The following is a 19,934-nucleotide window of genomic DNA, read 5'->3' as shown; positions in this document are numbered from 1 at the left end:
TGGGGGGGGGACGATGTAAGAGCTGTTGTAGATGAGTATCAGGGCAGGGCTCCTTGCTTAAGATGATACTCAAGTTGAGACCTGAAGGAGGGGAAGCAAGCCACTTGAATAATTTGGGGAAAGGGTACTCAAGATGGAAGGAAAATGGAGCAAAGCCTCGAGGGGGCACGGTTCCCAACATGCTCAGGTAACTGCCTGGAGACCCACGTCTGGAGCAGAGGGAGCAGAGAGCTAGGTAATAGGAGATGAGGTCAGCTGGTCACCTTGTGGGCCATTAGAATAAGGGCTCCACTTTCCCTCTGAATAAGATCAAAGGCTCCAGAGGCTTCAGGTGAACAGTAAATGCTCTTATTATGATACAAGGTAGAAAAGAGCCAATCTGAGAGAGCGTGATGGGGAGGAGGCCAGAAGAGGTGGAGTGGGTGGCCATTCCATTAGTGAATGTTTCTCTCCTGAGAGGCCGCAAGAGGAACAGTTCAGAGCTCAGATATAAGACACAACAAAACCCACATCTGAAAAGGGAACTTATGAAACATTCGGTGTGGTCCAAACTCTTACCTTAGGAATGAGGAGACTGAGACAGAGCAACGTCTGTGTGGAGCCGAAGGTCAATAGCTCTGGAGAGGGGCATGCCGTTCTCTGCTGGCTGCCGCATTGGCACATTGGCATGGGAGCCGCGCACATGGCACACGATGTTCCAGGGGCAGAGAGTGGAGGGCTGGAAGTCAGAAAGTCCTCACTGAGGGGGTGGCCCTGGCTGAGTACTGGTGACTAAGAATGTACTAAGCATGGAAGGTGAGCAGAGACGTTCCAGGAAGAGGAAACCATTTGCACACACATAGGGCACTGTTACGGTGCACGGGATATTTGTGGAACATCCAGCAGGTAGGACGTCTTTTTAGGTGATCATTTTAAATGGACTCCGAACATTACTTTAAAATTAAAATAGCACCCATTTCTTTAATGTGCAATTATATTATATTAAGAGATCCTGACAAAGACTATTACACATTTGTGAACAAAGGGAGTACTAGAAGAAAACCAGCACCCAGTGGACACTCGGTGGTTAGTCCCTGAACTACGTTGCCCTGGGCAGCGAAACTGCAGCAGCCTCGTTAAGATTTCAAATTCTGAGTCTGCTGTACTAACGGCCCCATGGTCAGCTTCTTCTGTCTGAATGCTAGTTGCCCCTCTCCTAGAGCCCTCAGTAGAAATGACTCCCAGTTCTTTGAGACAGCAGGGCAGGAGTCATGGTAGCGTTAGGGGTGTTATGACTGCAATTGCCTGTGGAAGGAAAGACCACTGATATTTAAGACTTGAGGCCTGCAGAAAGCTCAAAGCAGTCACTGATGATTTATGACTGCTGTTGGAGACTCCATTCTTTGCATGAATCTCTTATATGTTTTTCCTGTGAAATACTCAATGGAGTTTTATTTTGGTTTTTAACCAAGTTCTTTATGTTTTTTTAAACACATAACTCAGCTGGGCCTGGTGGTCTAAGCCTGGAATCCTAGCACTCAGAAAACTGAGACAGGAGGATCTTCATGAGTTCAAGGCCAGTCTGGACTACTTACAGGTTATCAGCCAGCCAGGGCTACAGAGCAAGATCATGCCTCAAAAAAATATACCCCAAAAATATCACAACAAAATCAAAATACAACTATTGGTAACCAAGGAGGTTGGTCTAAGTCGGACTGTAAAGAGCCTTGGTTGTCAAGTGTGGAATTTGAGCTTTGTCTCAGAGGCACTATTGAAGGGTTGCCTTGGCTTTAAGACAGGGGCTCACATAGCCTGGGCTGGTATCCAGCTTGCTACGTGCCTGAGGATGACCGTGAACTTCTGGTCCTCCTGCCTTGACCTCCTGAGTGCTGATAGTACAGGACCATGACACCATATGGGATTCTCACTCTCCAGAACTCCACGAGGCAGGGCTTTTTCTATTTCCAGTATTTTATTGTGTGAAAGCCTTTTCCCACAGGCGGGAGAGATGGCTCAGTGGTTAAGAGCACTGGCAGAGAACCACAGTTCAGTTCCCAGCACCCACCTCAGGTGGCTCACACTCATCTGAAACTATAGCTCCATAGGATCCAGCGCCTCTTTCAGTCCCTGCAGGCACCTGCGTATGTGTGCATGCACACACATGTGCATAGATAAAAATAAGATCTTTATGTAAAAATCTCCCCCACATTTATTATTTGGGTTTTAGGGTTCTAAAGGACGCTTGTGGATCGTTTAATGGTTTTTATTTCATCCTCAAAAAGCTAACTCTCATAAACAGCTCTCTAAGGCCAGGTACTGACCACACAGTGAGTCTAACCGTAGTTTGGACCTTCAAGCTCATACGTGATTCAAGATCTGATCCCTACACCGTCTATTTACAGACCTCCCTCCACATCCATGTCGATCCCAATCGCTGGAGAATCGGAGTCTTTGGAAGAGGATAGGAAAGGTGGAGAGACTCTCAAGGTGCATCTCGGAATAGCAGGTATGGGTATATAGCTTCCTGAGCCTTTAATTTCTGAAAAACAGTACTATTTAATTTTCTAATCGATTCCTAAACCCTGAGGGGCTGGCAGAATGACTGAGCAAGTCAGGGTGCTTGCCACCTAGCCTGATGACCTGGGTTTAATCCTTGCAATCCACACAGTTTAAGGAGAGAACAGGGCCTGGAGAGATGGCTCAGCAGTTAAGAGCTCTGACTTAACTCTTAAGAGTTCTTCCAGAGGTCCTGAGTGGCGGCTCATAACCATCTCTAGTGGGATCTGGTGCCATCTTCTGGTATAAAGGTATACATATGTAGGACACTCATATACATAAAATAAATAAAAATTTTTAAAAAGAGAGAACCAGTTGTCCTCTGACCTCCACACGCATTCTGTGGCACATACATGTCCACACACACACACACACACACACACACACATACACAAAAATAAATAAATGTAAAAAAATCCTCCAACCCACCCACAGGTAACTGTGTTTGCATGCACTCATGACTTGAAATGTACCAGCTAGTATGCTGGCTGAGCCAGGACTTCTTCCTTGTCTAAGGTAATGTGCTCTGACACCGGCAACTGAATGTTGTGTTAACACTGTCTCTCACTGACTGCATCTCCTCCTCACAAACACAAGAACCACCAGTTTTTCCCGTTCCTCCTTCATGCCAGCACATCCGCCTGTCAGCTCTTTGGTGCTGCTCTTCTTCCCCTTCGGTTTGCTCCTCGAGCCTCACTGTGCACTGGATTTCCCTGGGGGCGGAGGGCGTTAAAACATACTGCCAGCACCAGCAGCCAGTTTGGGATTTGGTCAATCCAGGATGGTGCCTGGAACTTTCTAATGTACACCAGTTCAGCTTCTTTGCTGCTGCTGCTGCTGCTGCTGCTGCTGCTGCTGCTGCTGCTGCTGCTGCTGCTGCTGCTGCTGCTGCTGGTTCCAAGCACACTTTGAGCCCACTTCCATAGACATCTTCCAGCAGAGGCAGAATCTACTGTGGTTGCTAAAAGCAGGGTAGGCAAGGTGCCAACCTAGCCGCAGGAAAAGGACACGAGGAACAGGGTGTATTGTTGGAAAGAAAGGTGAAGTGCTAGAATTAACATTCACACTACCTTTTCAAATGTGCATTGATGGGATTTCTTATAAATAATTTTGGGTATGGATTTCTTGATTTAGGATCAGCTAGTCTTATGGATACTGTTAATCTTCCCATTAACTCCTCACTCAGCCCTTAAATATCCCGAGCTGTTGGCTATACTGAGAAAATATAAAGTGGACCTTATTATCCTTATAATCCATCTTCTCTATCTCCTGTTGTCCTCTAGACTACAGCAGTCCAGTGTTAGATAGGTAGACAGACAGGCAAGAAGGCAGACAGACATGAAGATGTATCATCAAGAGAGTGCGTTTTTGACGCATGCATCCCAGTTATGTAGATGAACTTCGAGAAACCAATACTGCTTGGATTCATTACTGTGATAAAAGAACATGAAGGGTGTTTGGTCTCACGGTTCCAGGAGGTGCAGTCTGTCACTGTGGGGAAGTCATGGTGGGGAAGGAGGTGTCTGGTCACATTGCACCCCCAGTCAGGAAACAGAAAGATAAATGCTGGTTTCCTCTTTCCCTTTGCTGTTTGGTCCAGGACCTCAGCTCAGGCTCTGCTCACAGTTGGAGTGGGTTTTCACTCCACAGTTAAGCCTTTCTGGAAACCCCCTCACAGACATGTCCTTAGGTGACTCCTGGTCCAGTCAGACTTACAGTGAGAGCTAGCCACACTGCTGCCCGTCCGCTGGTAAACTCATTTACAGTGTGGTTTGTGTCCTGTCTTGATGTCTACAGATCGCCAGATCCTGTCGCCCTTTTTCCCGTTCTCGTTTGACTCAGCCACTAATTCAGTTCTTTCTTGGCGTCTTCTCTTCTCTCGTCTCCTACCTTCGGCACCTTTGCTCTTCTCGCTCCTTAGGGATTTCTAGAGCAAGGAAGATGGTTCAGTGAGTAAAGATGCCAGTTTCCAATCCTGATGACCCAAGTTCAACCCCTAGGAACCCCTGGTGGGAGCAGATGTTTGCCTCTAGCAAGTTAGCTAGTTGTCACCTGGCCTGGCCTTCATGTGTGTGGTGCACATACATACACACAATTAAATAAGTAAATAAATAAATGTAACGAATTTTTTAAAGCCTAGAACCCATTAGTAGTTGCTGCCTACTGGCAGAGGGAGAGGAAGTTTCTTCAGGGGTGTGGCCGCTCAGAGGCTGCCCATGTTCCCATAGCTGGTCCTACACTTATGCACATAGAGCGAGCACCAAGTGGATTCAGTGGGTTTCAGAACAGAGTATGTTAAGTTGGTGGGAAAAGTGATAGAGAAGTACAAGAGTAACTGGGGAGGAACAAATAGATGGTGGGTTTGATCAGAACATTATATGCATGCATGAAATTCTCAATAACAAAAATTAAAGGGAAACTTCCTTAAAGTGGCAGCCCTGTAGCTGCGATGTAGAGCATTTGTCTGTGTGCTTGAGGCCAGGGTTCAGTCCCCAGTCCTCAGAAAACATAAACTGGGCATAAAAACACCCCACCTCCTCTCCAGCGTTGCTGCTCCACAGGGGGTGGTCCCCTCTACTTCGTTTTCTGGGCAATGTCCTCTACGCCCCTGGATTTAACTGTCTCATAAACATGATGTGATTGTATAAAGTGCATTAAATACTTTCCACTCATGAATATATGTTTCCAAGTGTTTTGGGGAAGGTCCACTTCAGGCCGCGCGTTATTACTGAAGTCTATGAGCTCATCTTTCTCCCCGGCCAGACTGTGGGTCCTTTGTGATCCAGTCTTTATACATAGACCAGGGACGGTCAGAATGTGATGAGCATTGCCTACCAGTGTCACAGGCTCAGTGCAGAATTGCCTGACTCTTGCTCCTCCTGCTCAGGTATCCTGGCACACACTCTGCTCGGTAGCTGAATCCCGCCATCTCTCATTCCCAGCTGGCTTACACTAAAAACCTTCACTCTTCACCCCAACTTGCTTTACTGGAGTGATCTTCACACAGCATAGCCCGCAATGGCATGCAGGCTTACAGTCATTCAAGTATGTCTTTCATTCAGCTCACCGAAAGGTCTTCATCAGCTGCCCTGTGCTCGCCTTCGGCCTCTTTTCCTGTCGGTCATCTCCCCACTGCTCCGTGTGCCGGCTTCACCAAACCATTTGCTGCTCTACAGGCCTGTTGTGCCCTGTGCCCTTCCCTCCTCAGCGAGCTGAAAGATCCTGGGCACGGGCCTTTGGAGCCCTTAATACCTTCTTTTGGTTAATACCAGACACATTTGCTTCTACCTCTGAATTTTGAACGTGTGCCCAGTGCCTCAGTTTAATCTGTACCACAGACAACTGATTTGATAAGAGCTTAATAAATTTTTATACGGATTGAATGCAGTTTGGAAACTAGAAGACAGATGGCTGAGATCTGAGCCAAACACTGGGGTGGACTTTGGGGTGTACAGGAATCTCTATGAACTGTCTGCTGGGGAGGATTTTGTTGGAGCTAGCCTTCGGATTTAGGGCTGCTGTAGATCCATGGGGCCCTTGCAGTCTGCCTGGACATGAGAAATCTTTGCAGAGGACCAGTGGCCTGCATGTTTGGCAGCATCTGCTGGCTGGACTGTGCACTATCTGTCTCATTTAGAGAACCGCTGTGGTAGCTAGCTCAAGCAACTGCTTCTCTTCTCCTAAGTTAACGACAGTCCCGGTTTCCAAGCATTTTACTCTGATGCTAAGCAGTCACAGTTCTGTCTTCTGTGGAGCTTGACCAGGTGTACAAATACATGATTGAGGGCTACTAGAAACATTGCTGAGACTGCTTTTGTCTATTAACTTTCAAACTATGTGCTATCATCGGGGTTTTTTAACTTTATTTCTGAATTTTTGTTTATTCTATTTTTAGTGTGTAGGTGTTTTGCCTGTATGTATATCCACACACCATATGCATGCAATGCCTATGGAAGCCAGAAAAGGGTATTGGTTCCCCCTGGAATTGGAATTATAGGTTGTAGTGAACTGCCGTGTGGACGCTGGGAACTGAACCCGAGTTCTCTGGAAGAGCAGCCATTGCTCTAAACAGCTGCGTCATCCCCAGCCTTGAGACCAGTTTCTTAAGAACTGTCATCCTGGGTAGTACACCCTATGTTGTGTTGCTAAGTTACAGCACTGCCCCCCTGTATAGACTAGCGCTAGGAAAACTGCCATTGGAGCAGTAAAGTACCTCTAGTTCACTACTGATGAATTCTGAAGATGTAAATCTCAATACCACCTAAAAACAAAGCAAAAAACACTAAAGTAGCAGGACATGGTGTTGCACACCTGTAATCCCAGCAATTGGGATGTCAAAGGAGGAGGGTCAGGAGTTGAAGGTCAGCCTCAGCTACTGTGTGGGTCTAAGGATACCTGGGGTCTCATATGACCCTGTCATGATAGATAGATAGATAGATAGATAGATAGATAGATAGATAGATAGATAGATAGATAGATAGATAGATAGATAGATGATAGGTAGATAGGTAGATAGATGATTGATGATAGATAGATAGATAGATAGATAGATAGATAGATAGATAGATAGATAGATAGATAGATAGAGTTATGAGACTGTCAGATATGTCAGATACATACATAAGAATAAAAACACCAAAATCCATCAGTTTCATGAGAATTTGAAAAAATAAGACTGAGTTATTAGAGAAATGTTGAACGCGCACACACAGCTAATGGTTTTAAGACGCACTGCTATAAACATTATAAAAAAGAGCCTAACCTTGCAGTGAACTGAGGTGTTCAAGTATTCTTTCATTTCTTGTGATGTGCTTGTTTTCATTGTGCCAACTTGAAGGAAGCTGTCACTTTATAATTCATTTTCCTTGGTTATAAACTTGCGAAGAAATAAAATCTGCAGGCTAGACTACAAATTGGACATTGACTTGGTAGTAATAATAACATCACGTGACTTGTTGCAGATCTTTCAGCAAAGAGTGCCTCTGTTCCAGATGAACTTGGTGCCTGGGGACATTCTAGAACGTCAAGCTATGCAAGCCAGCAGTCCAAAGTATCAGGTAGTGGCCCACAGTGGGATCCCACTCCTTATTATTCTGAAGCAGTGCCTCTCAACCCTCCTAATGCTGGGACCCTTTAATGTAGTTCCTCATGTTGGCTGAAACCAACCCTTAACATTTTTGTTGCTACATAAGTGTAATTTGGCTACTGTTACGAACCATAATTTAAATAATTTTGGAGATGTTTGCCAGAGGGGTTGCAACCCACAGGTTGAGAGCCACTGTTCTAAGGGACTTGAAGCCAGATGTGGCAGAACACACCTGTTAACCTAGCGATGGAGAGACTGGGAGAGAGAAGGATGGTAAGTTCAAGGCCAGCCTCTGCTTGCTGGATAGCAGGTGCCTGGATAGCAGGTGCCTGGATAGCAGGTGCCTCTGCTTGCTGGATAGCAGGTGCCTGTCTTCAAACAAAATAAAATTCAGTAATAAACTTGAAACCACTGTGGTGTAGGATAAAGAAATTGCATCTCAGAGATGACAGGTGGGTTCAGTAAAGTGCTTGTCACACAAGCAGGAGAACCTGAGTTCAGTCACCAGCACTCACAGGGAAGTCAGACACGACAGTTCATGCCTGTAATCCAAGCACTGGGAAGGCAGAGACAGAAGGATTTCGGGAACCACTGTAGCCAAGCCAGCAAGTTCTAAGCTCTGTGAGAGATCCTTTCTCAAAAATAAGGTGGCCAGTGAAAGAGAATACCCCATCAACCACTGGCCTTCATACACACACTCACACGCGTGCATCTGCACACGCATCTATGTGCACCCATATCAACATGCGTGCACATACAGAAAGAAAAAGTTAGACCGAGTGTGTCTGGTAGTGTTAATGTACTCACAGTGGCTTGTCCTCCGGCAGGGTATAGCACGGGTCACTCCCGGTCATCCAGTTTCTCCGAGTTCTGCCACAGAAGAAATACCTCAGTGGGCAGCACATCGACAGGAGTTGAAAGCATCCTGGAGCCATGTGATGAAAATGAGCAAACCACAGCCGAGCCGGCTCTCGACCCAGCCGATAAAGAAGAAGACGCTTCTGAGAAAGCCTCCAGGTACCCTCTCACGTGGTGACTCTGTGTTTAAAACATCTTTAATTTTCATAATGTAATCAATACAGAAGGTGGGAACGACTGTGCTTCTTTTCAAAGATGCCCAGTGAAGCAGGATTCTGTTGAATCTCAGCTGAAGCGGGTTGACGACACCAGAGTGGATGCTGATGACATCGTGGAGAAAATCCTGCAAAGTCAAGACTTCAGTCTCGACTCCAGCGCCGAAGGTGTGTGGGGAACGGATGAGTACTAGTGCCGTGGCCCGCACCTGTGTCCGCGCATGTGCTCTGGGTGGAGAATAGATGTGGCCCACACCTGTGTCCGCACACGCGCTCTGGGTGGAGAACACATGTGGCCCACACCTGTGTCCGCGCACGCTGTCGGGCTGCTACTGCATGTCTGAAAAGTCAACCCCGTGTCCGCCAAAGCATTGAGAGTTTTGTAGCTTGTCTCTGACAAAGGCCGGTGACACTGGACAAAGGACAAACTTTAGTGAAGACATCAGCTGAAGTGGGTGTGGTTCAGTAGTACAGCAGATTCCTAGGATGTAGGAGGCCCCGGGTTCAGTTCCCACAGCTGGGGTTGGGGAGGGGAGCAAAGATCAATTTTAAAGAAACCTTTTGTGTCTGTATACTTTCTGAGTGCCAGGTCCCTGACCCTGTTTGGAGGGCTGCGGTGGTGGTCTTAAAACAGGGGAGAATAGAATCCTGAATTCTCTCTGCAAATTTCCTGCAGAAACAGAGAATTTATTTGCCACCAGCTTGAAAGGTGCAATTACTCAGGCTGGTGGAATAGAGAACGCTTAACAGTGGACTGTTTGGTTGTGGAACTGGCTGGAAATAGAGAAACAATTAAACCGCATGAAAATGCAGAGAAAGAGCTGTCACTCCTGTTCAAAGAAAAGAGCTTTGGGGAAGTTGGTGAGAAGGAGCCGTAGGCCGCCTTCCAGTTGTCTCTCTCGGAACTTTGATACCTTCAGTCAGTGTAAAATGTGGATTTCTACAATACGTGTGTTTTCTGACAGTCGTCCGAGAACTGTATGTTTAACAAGCATTGTAATATATGTGTTGCAGAAGAAGGACTCAGGTTATTTGTGGGGCCTGGAGGAAGCACAACCTTTGGCAGCCATCACCTTCCAAACAGGTATGTCACCCCCCCACATAACACTCTGCCAAAACACAGTGTCTTAATCCATGAGGAGAGGACACGTAGCTCGGTTTGGAAGAGCCTAACAAGAGCGGAGCCTGGATTCAGCTTCAGGGGCAATATAAGCAAGTATGCTGGCTCACTCCCATTCCCAGTACGGGGAAGTGAAAGCAGAAAGTTCAGGAGTTCAGGGTCATCCCCAGCTACACAGCGAGTCTGATGCCATCCTGGGCTCCCCGGAAGAACAATCGCAAGTAAAGGAGGAAGGCTGCAGCTTTCGTTATGCTGAGGCTGAAGTAAGACAAACGTTTGCACCCCCTGAAGAGAGCCGGTTACTACTGAGACTCTTTCCTTCCCTGGATGTCTTCACCATTGTAGTCTATGATAGGTGGTTCCTTTATTTAAATATATTGGACAAATAGAACACTTGGCAGATGCTAACATAAAAGAATATCTAGAATAGAATTTTGTCTACTATTTTAGACGGGACAAAGCAAGCATTTCCAGCCAGTGTCCTCACCTGTGTGAGCAGCTGTACACACCCACTCAGCGGCAAACCTGTCGCTAGCAACCTTTCTAGACCTTAGGGATATTTCACTTTTTTCAAACCAGAAGTCTGCTTCCGTTTTCATTTTTAATTTTCTCTATGTAACTTGTTTATCTGGCTGTTTTAAAGATTTTTTTTTTCATATGTGTGTCTGTGTATATATGCCATGTGGGGGAGTAGGGGATAATCCTCAGAGGCCAGAAGAGAGCATTGGATATCCCAAAGCAGAATTACAGACGGTTTTGAGACTCCCAATGTAGATGCTGGAAACCAAACCCAGGTCCCCTGGAAGAGCAAGAATTGCTCTTAACTCCAGCGCCATCTCTCCAGCCCCTATCTGGATGTTTTTGAGAGATTTTTGTTTGCTTGTTTCTATTTTGTTTTGTTTTGTTTTGTTTGGCAGGGTCTCAATGTATAGCCCTGACTGGCCTGGAACTAACTATGTAGACCAGAATAGCCTCAGACTCACAAAGATCCACCTGCCACAGCCTCCTGAGTGCTAGGAATGAAGCACATGCCACCACACCCAGAAAGATTTTCTCTTTGTCACTGGTTTCTTAGAAGCTGGCGTGAGATGTTGTTGGGTGTGTTGCTCTGTGTTTATTTCATTTCAGCTTCGCTGAACTTCTTGGATAGCTGTGCGTATAGGTTTCCCGGATTTGAAATTCTCCAACCATTACTTCCCACACACACATGCTTCCTTCTCATATTCTGACATTCAAATGCCAGTTCCTCTCTTCTGTAAGCTAAGATACAGCCCCAACAACAGACCAAACTGACAGTTCTACCCATTTGGTGAACCAGTGAGCTTCCCAGGCTTACAAAAGCCAGGGTGACTCATAAAGGCTGCATTGCCAAGACATTGTACTCCATCATGGCTGACAGCCCCCAAGAAGCCCAACTTCAGTTAGCCCCCCACCCCCTATATACCCTAGCATCTCCCATGAGCACACGGAGGAGGGAATGGTCGATGGAATCCCAGGTGACAGTCTTGTGACCCTCCCTTCTACAAGCTAAATATTAAAAGGCCAACCATATTCCCATTCCTATAGACCTGTTGTCACTGTATTGGCTTATTCCGTTGCCATGACTACAGTGCTAGGGTTATCCCTGCTGTGTGATGGGAAGGAATGGGATAGTCATGTTATACCTAGAGGAAAAAGGCATACCACAAACACCTCATATAAGGCCTCTAAGGGGTGAGTCCAGCCACAGTGATTGCTTCCAGGATTGTTAAACTCTAGACTCAGAGTGAAGCATCGGGTGTAGGGGAGGGGTTTCCGATATCTTGGCAAATGAGGAAATAGGTACCTACCGATGACTTTCAGCAGTGAGACCCTCACCTCCATGCAGCGCCGCAACTGGAGTTCTCCTGGTCACCCAAGATGCTTCCGGGAAAAGGGAGAATTAGGGCCCACTCAAAAGCTTAAAGCTAGCCGGGCGGTGGTGGCGCACGCCTTTAATCCCAGCACTCGGGAGGCAGAGGCAGGCGGATCTCTGGGAGTTCGAGACCAGCCTGGTCTACAGAGCGAGTTTCAGGACAGGTTCCAAAACCACAGAGAAACCCTGTCTCAAAAAAAAAAAAAAAAAGCTTAAAGCTAGCTGCCATCTAAAAGACAGTGAGAACCCTTCCTCTGCCAAAACAAGAAACAACAGCAGGAGGCTGCATGCTCCATCCTTGACTTCACAGAACCAAGTCCTAACAACAGACAGAAAGTCTCTGTGGGTGAGGCCGTTGCTTAAATAGGCTGTCTCTGGATGGTTTCATTCACAAAGCTTGTAAATTAAGTTTTCCAGTACATTTCGTTATTAGAGGTCAGTTCATAGCTGACATATTACAGCAAAGGCTGTGGCACAGAAGCCCATGAGTGCAATGGCCAGGCCAATGATGCAGCTTTGTCCCCCAAAAGTGAAACACTTATTTCACCTTCCTGGACTGGGGGGTGGGGGGAAGAGGTAGCTACCAACCCAGGGTAAGAATTTCTTGTATGCTAGAGAGACAGAAGTTGCTTTATCTCTTCATTTGTGTTTCCTGTTGAAAAACTTAGTCACACGGCCACACCTACCTACAAGGGAGTTGAGGAAACAGCTTCCAGCTGAACTATGCAGAGGAGAATAGATGGAGCTGGGTTAGTCACAGTCTTCTGCACCGAGCTGTGGGGAATATAGAGCTGGGGACACGCATGGTCTTCTGCTCTGAGTTGTGGAGAAATAAACCCTTCTTCAAGAACGCTTTCCCTCTTAGTCTCCAGCACACATGTGGATTCACAGGGCTGGCCGTATATAAAGCCACCTGCACCTTGACTAAAGGGATCCTTGAGCCCTGTCGCTCATCATCCCAGCGCTTTCGAGTAGAGACAAGAACAAGTGAACTTCAAAGCCATCTGTGGCTAAATAGAGAGGTATAGAACAGCCTAGGCTACTTAAACCTTGTCTGAAAAAAAGAGGCCCTGGGCAGTGGTGGTGCACACCTTTAATCCCAGCACTTGGAAGGCAGAGACAGGTGGATCTCTGTGAGTTCAAGGCCAGCCTGATCTACAAGAGCTAGTTCCAGGACAGGCTCCAAAACTACAAAGAAATCCTGTCTCGAAAAAACAAAAAGAAAAAGAAGAAAGGGAGGGAGAGAAGGAGGGAAAGAGAGAGAGAGAAAGGTGAGAGATGGAGAGAGGAGAGGTAACAAGAGGGGGAGAAAGAGAGAGAAAAAACACTTTACACTTTCTAGAAAGTTAAAACCTACAGTCTTATAACTAAAGACTCTCATCATTAACTCTGTGGAAAACTCTACGCACTGCCCTAGCTGAGATTGATTTTAGGGTTGTCTGTGTGTCTATGTATGTGAAACCTTTAACCCTTGTAGAAACAAACTCAGTAGAAAAGCACCTGGAGTCAAGTAATGATGGCACATACCTTTAAAGTCAACTCTCAGGAGGTAGTGGCAGGTGGATCTCTGAGTTCAAGGCCAGCCTGGTCTTCCAGGACAGCCAGGGCTACAGGGAGAAACTGTCTCAAAAAGAGAGAAGGGGGGGGGGAAGGGAGGGAGAGAAAGAGATGGGGGGGAATCACCTGGTGTACCTGGGGAGAAATGTATCCCTAAGTTCAAGTTCTGAAAGTATTCCCTCGCTGCTGTTTCAGGGTAGGATCTGGAGCCTACGAGCAGGTAGTGATCAAACGCTAGAGGGGATGCCGGCGGTGGACAGACGCTTCCCTGGGGATGTGAACTGTGGACACCAGGTGTTTCAAGGTGTTTTAGTCAAGAGTGTGAGAAAAGCAATGAACCCGTTTTCAAAGCAAAGTTCATCCGTGCAGAGGAAAGCAATGCTGGCTCCTTCTCAGAGCACCCCCCATCATCTGTCCAGAGCCACTCACCCACCCTTCTCGGAGCAGAGCACCCCCCAGCATCTGTACCGAGTCACTCGCCTACCGAGGGAGCATGGGAATGGAGGGTAAAGGCCTGGCCTGCTTCAGCACCCCATCTGAGTTTACTTTTTTCAAATTTTTATGTAATCAACTTTAATTGCATGATTTACAACAGTTGAAGGGTTTTGCTTTCTGTTTTCAAGTTTTACAGAAAGGTGGACGGGGCAGAGTAAGGAAGAGAGCAAGGGAAGAAACTTCGGACATTTTGCCTGTTAAAGCCACCCCACTGGCCTTCTTCTTGTCCTTTCAAGGCACCTCGGAGGAGGATGGCGTTGGACACTTTTGAGTGTGATTTTGGTGTCCCAACATAAAAATCCAAGGCAGGGCCACTCAATAGCTCTGGGCTGTGTTTAAATTTTACATTTCAGAGACAGTGTGGGAGGTCAGTTTAAACCCATAAATGCTATCCAAATAACTGCAATTCCTATTAAGTAAATCTTCCATGTCCCACTACCTATAGCATTGTCCTAAGTGTATTAACGCCTTTACACAGTAATTGACAGAAGGTGGGTGTCTGTGGTGGACTTAAACACTTTAAGTACTTCATATTTCTAAATGTTTCTGACGTAAGTCAAAGGGCAAGTGTGCCCAAGTCTGAGACAGCTGGACGGAAGGAGCGCTGAGCCTGTGCCTCTGGGGCAAATATTGTCTGTCGTTACTGTCACATGCGCTGCAAAAGCCCCAGCTGCTCCCTGTAAGAGTCAAGGTGAGCTTACTAACGATCAGGATATCAGCTACCGTAGGCGAGCTTGGAGTAAAGCTCAGTTATGATCCATCCAGTGCTGAGACTTACTGGGCTCAGCAGTCAGAAGGAAGACTATGAGATGCTCAGACTTCTGCGAACTGACACTTAACCATCCCGTGCTAATGGACAGACGTCTGAGCGGCTGCCGAATTTCACTGATGCCATGAGACTGGCACGTTCCTATTTTAGCCTCTTTGACCAGAGACTGTTTTCTTTGCTGTGTCAGAGCTGAGCTGTGTGAAGCCAGCGTAGACTGTAACATACCTCTACTACAGCTTTTAGGGTGCAAATATCTAGTCTGGATCCTGTTACCAGCAAGCACACAGCTGTGGTGTTTCTGATTTTGACAGTACCCGTGTAGAAAGAGCTAAACTTCCCTTCGCTGAAGAAAAGCATGGGATGGTACAGAGCCAGCAATGTCCCGGCACCCACCTTCACAATCATGTCTGACCACACAGTAGGTCAGCATAGACTTACTGTGGCCAAGATCCTTTTATGTTGACAAAGTAAGAATAGAGTTATGTTTGAATATCCAGATTGGGAAGTTTGGAAAAAAAGTAGAATTATTCGTGTTAGAATTTGCATTTTAATATTCAAGAATTAGGTAGTCTACATTAATCCAAAACCGTGCTTACAAACAGATGCTGAGGTTTATGAGCAGATGACACCCGTGTTAGAATGTTGTGAATACTGAGAGAGGATTTTCTGAATCATGCTAGGACATGTTTGGAGGCTGGGGCATTGACATGGACGTCTTTCCCAGGGAAGATGTCATCTGAATCGGTGAAGACATGCTTCGCAAGGGGGCAGATCCATTGTACGCTACAAAAAGTTCAAAGGCAGTGTTAACTAATATTATTTAGAGATGTTTATTCTGACAATTTTAAAAGCATACTTTTCTATTCTAAAACTATGATTTCTAGGCTATATTTTTATTGGCACTTCTGCAAATGATTTTGGATCCTAAAGATGGCAATTAATAACACTGGACTGTGAGCATGGCTCACCGAAGCCTCTCGTCAGACACACACAAGGTGCTAAAATCAGGGCGGAGTCGCTGCCTTACTTAGCCTGGCTGCCCTGGGCCCTCTGACTTTACACAAGATTAGGTCTTGGCATTTTAAATGATACAGAATCCTTTCCAGTCGGTAGAGTGTTTGCCTGGACCACACAAAGCCCTGGGTTCGGTCCCCAGTACACATAACTGAGCGTGGTGGTGCACGCCTGTAACCCCAGCACTTGGGAGGTGGAGGCAGGAGGATCAGATGCTTAAGGACATTCTTGACTCCATAGGGAGCTAGGGGTCAAACTAGACTGTAGGATAGATACCCTGTCTCAAAAAGGAAAAATGAAAATGTGAAGAGATCTTGAAAACTGTTTTAAAAGCCTTTTTTTCTTTTAGCAGCTACTAAATAATCTTGACCTGTATATCATCACATAACAAAAAATCACTTAGTAAGTAGCGACTTTGAGTAGGAAGGGGAAAGACTGGCTGTGATGCTATAGGCAGCAGAAATCTGGAGTCTCCTTCCCTAGTGTCCAGGGTGTGATCTGCATTCACATTTCAGTGCGGCCCTTTCAGAGGGGTGAAGGGATGCTCGGATGCTCTCCTAATCCTTCTTCCTGCAGTCTCTCAGGAGGCTAGGTACCAAGTCTACTTTTAATTCTGCTTTGAGCTTAGATGACAATAAACTTGGGAAAGTAGAGGCTTACCAAGTTAGTCTTTTACTATTTAGGCCAAATTTTCAAGTCCAATCTTGGAGAACTTTTAGGTATGAACTGTTTTTTTCTTCCGTCCTAGAGAAAAGACCACCTGTACTCTTTAAAGCTAGTGTTCATGACGAGAAGAGAACATCTAAAATACCTTGTTCAGAAAAATGTACAGGCCTGTCAGGAGCGCGTCTCCTGCGGCAGGCTGGTGCCAAGGTCAATGGCCAATGGCGACAAGATCTTCTAGGATGGGAAGCTTAGGAAAAGGCAGAGGAGGTCCTGAACCATCCCTTTACACTTGAATTTGAGCTCCCTCTGGTGGTGGCATTGAAGGCTCCTGAGGACAGACAACTAGTGTAGATTAACACTTTTTGCTCTTAAAGTCTTGACCAGCCGGGCGGTGGTGGCGCACGCCTTTAATCCCAGCACTCGGGAGGCAGAGGCAGGCGGATCTCTGGGAGTTCGAGACCAGCCTGGTCTACAGAGCTAGTTCCAGGACAGGCTCCAAAGCCACAGAGAAACCCTGTCTCGAAAAACCAAAAAAATAAAAAAAGTCTTGACCAACAACCCTAAATGCCACCATCTCATTCCAGCATAAAGCCATGAGAATAATATCCAAACTAGATTCTTTTCTACATGTTTTTGTGTTTTTAGTTTGTTGTTGTTGTTGTTGTTGTTCTTTTTGTATAAAACTGTGAGCCACAGAAGTTGACCACTTAACTTCCTTTGTTATTAAAAGGGGGAAAAAAATCTTCATCTAATCTCCAAAATGCATACAAATCCAGTCTCATGACTGTAATCCCAGCACGTGGGAGGCTGAGACAGGAGGAGCTATGAGTTCAAGGATAGCCTGGGTTACACAATCTACTTGACTTCAAGGGCATTCTGGGCTCCATGGTAATCAGGCAGCACTGAGTTTTGGTCAAAGCATCCAGAAGCAACTCCAGATTCTTAGACTTCCATGTCAAATAAACCACTTTTGAAGCATAAGCTGACAGTTTCATTAACTATTTCGCTGAAGCGTTTCCACAGCCTTAGGCTTCCGCGTTTAGCACAAATCTCCGAGAGACGCAGTGAGCTCGTATGACGGGATTGTGTTGTTTTCTCTACAGGTCTTTCATGCAAGCATTTCAGAAATCCAGTTCTCTTAGATGGTACGTCTTCTGAATATAACTGAGTAGGGTAGCTGGGACTGCATTAGGTCGCTGTGCGTATTGGCTTAGCGAGGTGCTGCGCATAATATTAGCAGAGGAGATAGATACTCCTGTAGTCAGCCTAAGTTAGGACTGCCCTGGAAATGAGGCCGTATTCCCTTCATCAGAAGACACATACACCAACTGTTTTAAATGGTAATATGGGATTACCATATGGTAATATGTCTCCCCATAAGACAAAGCTGATAAAAATTTTGAGTTGCAATGTGTTCTGTATTTTCCAACGTGTCTGTTTATCTTATCTAACTCTTTCGCCAATATTCATTGGCCAAATTCAGTGTAAGGAAAGACAGACTATAGAAGAATTTGATGAATTTTGACAATCTGTCTTGAGGGTTACCTTCCTCTATATTATTTCAGTCATTTGGAGTTTACACGGACTGTTTATGAAAAAGCGTTATTAGCAACTGAGGAATAGCTCAGCGGTAAGGAACGTTCCAGCATGTACAAGACCTGGGATTGGTCCTCAGCGCTGATAAAGGAAAATGAAGTGATTCCATCAGTATTCTGTTCTAATACTTGGAGAATGACCTTCATGTTTATATATTTTATGTCTTATGTTTTAACTATACAGTGATAAAATCCAGGAAATGTTTTATAACAAAATAAACTTTTGTTTGTAAAATGTTTGTAATAATGTAAAAGTGGATCTTATACATGTTCAATAAAAAGCAGTATCTCAAAAGTCTAGATGTTCTTAATCTTTTTTTAAGATTTTATTTTTGTTATTTTCATCTATGTGTGTGGGGTTCACATGTCAGTGTGGCACTTGTGAAGGCCAGAAGACTTGAAAGCCCTAGGGACAGAATCAGATCCTCAACCACTGAGCCATCTCCCCAGCCCTTTATCTTGTAAAACATTGGGGAGCCAGGTATGGTGGCCCGAGCCTGAAATCCCAGCCCCACTGGTCAGCCTTACAGCCAGGCAGTGGTAACACACACCTTTAATCCCAATAGCCACACTAGTTGCCATAGAAACCGGGCAGTACATGCTTTTAAACCCAGTGGTGTATGCCTTTAATCCCAGAACTAAAGAGGGTTACAAAATGGGAGGAAACAGCTCAGACTCAGTCTCATTCCGAGATTCCTGGAGGCAGGATCACCATTTTCACTGAGGTCTAGGTGAGAGCTTGTGCCTGGCTGCTTTACTTTTTGGATCTTCAGGTTGAACCCCAATTTCTCTATCTCAGCTTTTATTAATCGTGCTTCAGGGAAGAGTCTCTGAACCCATCCCCAGGACACAAGTTAACTTGGTACCAGATCATAGTAAAACCAGGCAGGACCTCTGACCTACCCTCAGAACCTCTGCTATGTGTTCAGCCTGCAGCTCCCATTTTTCTCAGGATCTGGTGGTTTCCCTCTGTCTCCCGACCTTTCTCCTTTTCTTCCCTTTTCCTATTTCAACCTGTGTACCACTGTTCTAGCTAGCTTGTTGTCAGCTTGACACAAGCTAGAGTCACCCGGGAAGAGGGACTTGAGAAAATGCCTCCGCCAAGTTAGTCTATGGCATATTTACTTGATTAATGTTTGACTTGATAGTGCCCAACCTTGGAGAGAGGTGGTACTGAGTTGTAGTTTTAAAAAAAATGGGCTAGAGAAATGGCTCAGAGGTTAAGAGCACTGGCTGCTCTTCCAGAGGTCCTGAGTTCAATCCCCAGCAACCACATGGTGGCTCACAACCATCTGTAATGAGATCTGGTTCCCTCTTTTGGTGTGCGGGCATACAAGAAGGCAGAATGTTGTATACATAATAAATAAATACATCTTTATAAAAGAAAAAAGTAGGCTGAGCAAGCCATGGGGAGCAGGAAGCAGTGTTTCTCCATGGCTTCCCTTGATGGTGATGCACTGTGCTGTTGAAATATAAGCCAAAGGAACCCTTTACTACAGCAAAAACCAAGCAGAAAAATCAAGCGAAGACAACTACTTCTCTAGTAGTAGCTCATAATGCAAGTTTCCATGTGAATGGTGTAGGAAACCATTGGTAAAATTAATCTAACCCCTGTTTATGTAACAATCAGAAAGAAAACGAGACAGGGTCAAATTTAGACACTCCCTGGATCTGTGATATCTGGTCTGTGGGAAACCGTCTAACAAGGAAATGTCAGTCAAAGGCATCCTGATGAACTGCTTCAGATACATGCCTATGCAATTACAGCTTGGCCAAGTTGAGGTGTCTTCTCAAACTGGTGTCCTAGCTTTGTTTTCGGTCTGTCCGTTTGGGTGTGTTCTTGCTTTGCTGTCAATGCTCTAGTATATGCAGCTACTTTAGGAAAGGTGCGCCACCTTCTGGCACTGGACTGCAGTGACTCCCAAGTGATCCTCCATCTGCACATATATTCCATGGAATAAAACCAAAGTGTGGGGGTGGGGGGAACACATTGGATATATTTTTCAGGTGTAATTTTTAAATACTTTAAAATATCTGTCAAGAAATTTGTATCAAGTCTTTTGCACAAGCTGCTTGAATAAGGTGAAATGTTTCTTGTGTGGGATTAATGAAAAGTTCTGAAAGGGCAGG

The 19,934-nt window shown here is 45.6% G+C and overlaps 1 protein-coding gene across 1 annotated transcript in view; it reads left to right on the top strand.

Moving 5' to 3' along the window:
• The window catches only part of Fam102b (family with sequence similarity 102 member B), a 61,677-nt gene extending 43,584 nt beyond the window's left edge, over positions 1–18,093 (top strand). Inside the window, exons 6-11 of the mRNA XM_005367909.3 lie at positions 2,382–2,485; positions 7,497–7,592; positions 8,449–8,638; positions 8,735–8,862; positions 9,709–9,778; positions 13,461–18,093. Of these exons, the coding sequence (XP_005367966.1) occupies positions 2,382–2,485; positions 7,497–7,592; positions 8,449–8,638; positions 8,735–8,862; positions 9,709–9,778; positions 13,461–13,503 (631 nt within the window). The 3' untranslated portion in view covers positions 13,504–18,093. The remainder of the gene's footprint in view (positions 1–2,381; positions 2,486–7,496; positions 7,593–8,448; positions 8,639–8,734; positions 8,863–9,708; positions 9,779–13,460) is intronic.
• The last annotated feature ends 1,841 nt before the right edge of the window (positions 18,094–19,934 follow it).

The sequence above is a fragment of the Microtus ochrogaster genome, unplaced genomic scaffold (genome assembly GCF_000317375.1).
Source record: "Microtus ochrogaster isolate Prairie Vole_2 unplaced genomic scaffold, MicOch1.0 UNK25, whole genome shotgun sequence".
NCBI lineage: Eukaryota > Metazoa > Chordata > Mammalia > Rodentia > Cricetidae > Microtus > Microtus ochrogaster.
This window is presented reverse-complemented; position numbering and strand designations above follow the sequence as displayed.